At 43.8% G+C, this 5,447-nt stretch overlaps 1 protein-coding gene across 1 annotated transcript in view; it reads left to right on the top strand.

Annotated features, from left to right (window-relative positions):
* Positions 1–5,447, top strand: part of ATP11C (ATPase phospholipid transporting 11C) — a 94,088-nt gene that overhangs the window by 25,466 nt on the left and 63,175 nt on the right. Inside the window, exons 6-8 of the mRNA XM_029929709.1 lie at positions 568–696; positions 2,506–2,609; positions 5,163–5,213. Of these exons, the coding sequence (XP_029785569.1) occupies positions 568–696; positions 2,506–2,609; positions 5,163–5,213 (284 nt within the window). The remainder of the gene's footprint in view (positions 1–567; positions 697–2,505; positions 2,610–5,162; positions 5,214–5,447) is intronic.

Below are 5,447 nucleotides of genomic sequence, written 5' to 3'. Positions count from 1 at the left end.
GATTCTTCTGATAGCAGATGAATTATTGGAAAGCGACCTATTCGAAAATGAATTTCTTTTGTCCAACGTTATGGGAAAAATAGATGCCTTCCTGACTACATCTTCTGAGCACTGAAGAGGGAACTGGCACCCTACGGTCACAGCTGTTAGCACACAGGAGGCAAAGCGTATCGAAATAGGCATGATGCAGAGTAAGAACACTGGGCGTGCACTGTTTGGGGAGTACTCAACTTGAGACATTGAGATTTTCTGGATTCATTCATGAAGAGATGATGGTCAGTGTCTTACTTCCCAAAACATCAGAAAGCAAACGGGCCCCTGGGTACCAAAATCACTTATTTGAGGTTAAAGTTCAACAGGAAGGTAATCTTGCACCCACAAGTCCTTGTGAGCTTAAGGAGGATTCTGAATGTCACACACTATTCTTTTGTCATCTTTCACATGGCATGGGACACGGAGCCACTGTCTAAGAGCAGGGGCGGTCTGTAGCTACTGTTGAGGCTTTAGTCTGAGATCTAACGATGCTTTGTTTGGAATTAGGAACATTTCTTCTTCTCTGTGCACTAGGTTGGTGATGTCGTAGAGGTACAGGCAGATGAGACCTTCCCCTGTGACCTCATTCTCCTGTCATCCTGTACCAGCGACGGGACCTGCTACGTCACTACAGCCAGCCTTGACGGGGAATCCAACTGCAAGGTAATGGAAAGGAAACCTTGCCCAAGCGTCACCGAAGCACCCTGAGCTCTGGATAGTTCATCACACAGCAGTCCTTCCCAACGCCCCCGACCTCTTCGTCCTTCCTACTTGCGTTAAGTTTTGTGGTAGAAGACCGCTTTTATTTCATTGTCTTTGAATTACTAAGCAAATATAAGACTTTAGGGGAAAAAGATGGAGCTCAGTGAGAAAAACACATGCCCCAAATAAAAGCCACTGCATTTTTTTTGGAGCACCACTTGAATTTAATCGCAGCCTATACCATTCAGCATTTTATTTGGGCTTTCGAAGACGAATGTCCTCATAGGCTTCAACTACATCACTGCAGAAGTCACTTCATAGACTCTAACCTTGGACCTATTTTTATTTTTAAAACGGATGACTATTTTTTTTTAAATGTTTGCTCCTGGCATACAGAGACTCTAACTTGGAGTAATTTGACTGCTTTTTAAAAAAATGCCTTCGGATCTTGTTTGGCGAATGTTTGTTTTACTGCAACTAGGAAGGATTATAAATGTGTTCAAATAAGTTTGCTCAAACTGGAAGATCCCTTACTTCCGTGGGACTTTCTGGCAGTCAGTTCTTGGCCGTTGTCCCGAGCTCCACAGGCCAGGAAGATGCATCCTCTCTCTGCTGCCTTTAAGGAAGGGCACTGCTGTGCTCACCTCTGTGCGTGTCCTTGAGGCCTTTTCTCTGCTTGTGTATTCCATCTGGATTGAAGAACCAGGGCTCAGTATGTGAATGGGAATGGAAACGCCTGTTAGATGACGGGCGTGGTGATGAACTCGTCCATTTAAACTCTTCAAAAACAAAGTTGAATTTGAGGGAGGGCAGCTCAAGGTAAAAAGCGAGAAATGTACCTAAAGATTCCCTAATAGGGGAAACCGTTGCCTAGAATGAGAAAACATTCGAGTGCTCTCTTTTTTCGGTGAAGTTGATCTGATCAAATCAGCTGAAAGTACATAGGGTTGCAGAGTCAGGTGATCGTTTTAAATATAGCTCTGGCAGTTCCGTGATGTTCCCAGAAGACCGTGCAAGAGCTCTCCCTTGTGCCTAAGTGGATGCTGCCTTTCAGTGTGGGTTAGCCCTCCTTTGATGATTTATAGATGCATTTGTTGGGGCCTGCCTTGAATTCCGGGTAAATCAAGTGCATAATATACACTAGTAGAATATTCTAACTGTCTGACTAAAGCAAGGCACATCATATCGCCGCTCCTCATATAAAATGTTGCTTCTTTCAGCATTTTCAAGATCATTAATTATGCCATTTGCATAATAGATCTATTAATGAATTTTTCTTCTTCATCTTGCCAAACTGTTAGCCTTCTAATGACCAAAAGGGTGACTTACGTTCAACTCATACGTATATATTTATATCAGTGTACTCCATGGTGAGCAACGTAATAGGTCTCGGGTCTCTGAATAGGAGAAAAAAATAAATGGGTTACAGTTTTTCTTTAGGTTTTCAGTTAAGGATGTGGTGCTAGGAATGGAATTCTCTCTGCTGTCCCTATCAGGAAAAGCTTTTAGTGTTGTTTTTTTTTTTTTTTTTTATCTTTTACATCCCTTTGCAGCAGGGTTATGCTTCTAATTATTTGTAATGTATTTGAAGAAGAATACCATAAAATTTAGTTAGTGGGAAATGTGCATCAATATTTGCCTTATTCTGGCAAAGCCTCTTACGGAAACATACTGTGTTCTTGGAATAGGTGGGTGTACGATTATGAAAAGAATCACTTTTTTTATTTTATTTTATTTTTTGTTTTGCTTTTGTTTTCTGCTTTCACTCAGACGCATTATGCAGTACGGGATACCATTACACTATGTACAGCCGAATCCATTGATACCCTCCGAGCAGCAATTGAATGTGAACAGCCTCAACCTGACCTCTACAAGTAAGAATCACCTGGCTTCATTTTCCAGCTGTCTGTTGACTCCGCTTCCCTTTGCCACCAGAGTTGCAAAGAAACACCCACCACTTCCCAGCCTTCCTTCATTTGCGTTTGTATGAGCTGTTCTTTCCTTCTGCCAGGGAGATGAATCAAATCCGCTTGTTCACTACCAGCCTAAGATAAAGCGTTGTGGGCCCAGATCTTTCCTTGCTTGTGATCCTTCTCTTATTTTTGTTATTCGTAAACATGGCCATCTATCAAAGTTGGAGATTATGTTATCCCGGAAGGCTGATCTGTCAGATTCGTGCGTTAATCAGAGCTAATTAAATCAAAAATAGACCATGTTATGTGTCACTCAACATTACAGAGAGGAAGGGGGTGTAGAACCGTGCACTCTACCCTTTTTTCTGATGAACCGAGTTTTATAGATAGGCTGTTTCTCGTCTCCAGTAAACAGGTTGAATCATTTCCATTTTACTCGACCTAGGCTTTCTGCAGTAGATTTGCTGATGAATAGTCATCGTGGGCTGTCAAAGATTTGGCATTTGCTTTTTAAGACTGGTTAGTGCTTAATCAAGCTCTAATCAAGCTTGCTGTTCATCAGGGTACAGTGACAGGTTTTATCCCCTTGTGGGCCAATTAATCTCATTCTTTCCCACCTTTACAGATGCCATCAGTTACCCATGCCAGGCATCTTGTTAATGAATGCTGTTGGTCATAATGGGGGACCAAATGGTTGGACGTGGCTTAACTCCAACGCGCAGTGGTGGAAAAACAAAGTTGTCCTCCTGCTACAAGAACAGTGTCCTCCCTCCTCCCCATCATTTCTTCTTTCCTCTTTCCCTTCTGTATCCACGTTGACAGTAGGAACTGGGACCACAGAACAGACCAGCTGTTCCCTGCCTTCAAGGAGCGTGCAGTTTGCAAGGCAGATAAAATATTGAAGCGAGGCTTAGAGTACAGTGACGTCATAGAAGGGAGTCGAGGGGCGCCTGGGCGGCTCAGTCAGTGTCCAACTTTGCTCAGGTCACGATCTCAGGGTTCGTGGGTTCAAGCTCCACGTTCGGGCTCTGTGCTGACTGCTTGCTCGGAGCCTGGAGCCTGCTTTGGATTCTGTGTCTCCCTCGCTCTCTTCCCCTTCCCCACTCACACTCTGCTTCACTCTCTCTCATAAATAAATAAATGTAAAAAAAAAAAAAAGGAAGTTGAAGGCCCATGGAATGAAAGGAAAAGGAGTGACAAATTCTGCCTGTGTTAGAGAATAATATACATTTTTGCATGTTTATATGGCAACTCGTGGATTTTTTCACCTAACCTTAAATATGATGGAGAATTTTAGGGCAGAGAAGATTTCTCTAGAGGAGATCAAATTCCTTCGCTTCCTGACTTGCCCCCGCTAGTGGTGGTCATTTACACTGTAATTACCTGTTTGCCCCTCACGGCTTTCTTATTATGTGCCTCCAGCACCTTCCTCAGCACTGGCACAAGTAATGTGTGGTGAATGAATCAGCAGACCATCATCCTTTATGTATAGAGTAATAATTGTTCCATTTTTCTGAAAACGATTATAACACAAATTATAAAATACTCGCCACTCTCTTGTGAAGGAGAGTTCAAGCTTTTTACCCCAGTTTTGAGAAACGCAGGTTGCCATGTGCCCAGCCATGTGAAGGGATCGGATCAAGCTCAGTATTGAGATCAGCGGAAAGACACGAGTTGGAAATTTCCAAGATGGCAATCAAAAGTTCGCTGTCTGGGTCTAATACGGTGGTTCTCAAAGGGCGACCTTGGGCCAGCAGTGGCCGCACCTGGGAACTTGTTGGAAGTGCAGATACTCATGTGACTCCTAAGCTTGGGGATGGGGCCCAGAAATCTACTGTTTAGTAAGCGTTTCAGTGCTTCTGATGTGTGCACGAGTCAAACAGCTCTCGAACTAATGGTTTTCAAAATGCGTTTTAACACCAGAAACCTCTCTTCACATGAATCTAAAATCGAGGTCAATGGTTTCTTTTTTCTTTTTTTTTTAATGTTTATTCATTTGTGAGAGACAAGAGACACAGCGTGAGTGGGGGAGGGGCAGAGAGGGAGAAGGAGACACAGAACCTGAAGCAGGCTCCAGGCTCTGAGCAAGCATTCAGCACAGAGCCTGGAGCGGGGCTCCAACTCACGAACCATGAGACCATGAACTGAGCCAAAGTGGGGCGCTTAACCAACTGAGCCACCCAGGTGCCCCGAGATCAATGATTTCTAGAATGTGTAAAGGAGCAGAGATACTGTGTGCACACACGATGCCAAGTAGATTTTGAAAATCGATTTAGAATCTTGGTTTGCATTCTTCTAATCCATAATTTTATTTTAAGAGTTAGATAACAGTGTTACATACCTTGTCGGTTCTGTATATAACCTTCTTCCCCCCAGAAATAGAACGGGGTTTTTGTCACTCATGCAGTCTTACCCGGTTTGTATTATTTGTATCTCGCTCCCTTCCCATTTTTGCGGTGTATAGATTTTTGTGTTGATATAGAAGACATATTTGCCGTTATGTTCCTTTTGCAGGTTTGTTGGGCGAATCAATATCTATAGTAATAGTCTTGAGGCGATTGCCAGGTTAGTTTGTCGTTCCTTTAATCTGTCCTGTTCGGGAGGGGGTGGGTATTCTCTTGAAAGCCCATTAAAAGAGCCAAATCCTTGTCTCTACAGAAAGGGACGTAAAGGTGAATAAAGCTGGATTAACTAGCCAGTGTCCCAGCAGTAGGTCTTTGGTAACAGGATTGGTAGGGTTGTGGTGGCGGGGGGGGGGGGGGGGGGGGGGGGGGGGGGGGGGGGGGGGGGGGGGGGGGG

This window comes from Suricata suricatta, chromosome X, assembly GCF_006229205.1.
Source record: "Suricata suricatta isolate VVHF042 chromosome X, meerkat_22Aug2017_6uvM2_HiC, whole genome shotgun sequence".
NCBI lineage: Eukaryota > Metazoa > Chordata > Mammalia > Carnivora > Herpestidae > Suricata > Suricata suricatta.
This window is presented reverse-complemented; position numbering and strand designations above follow the sequence as displayed.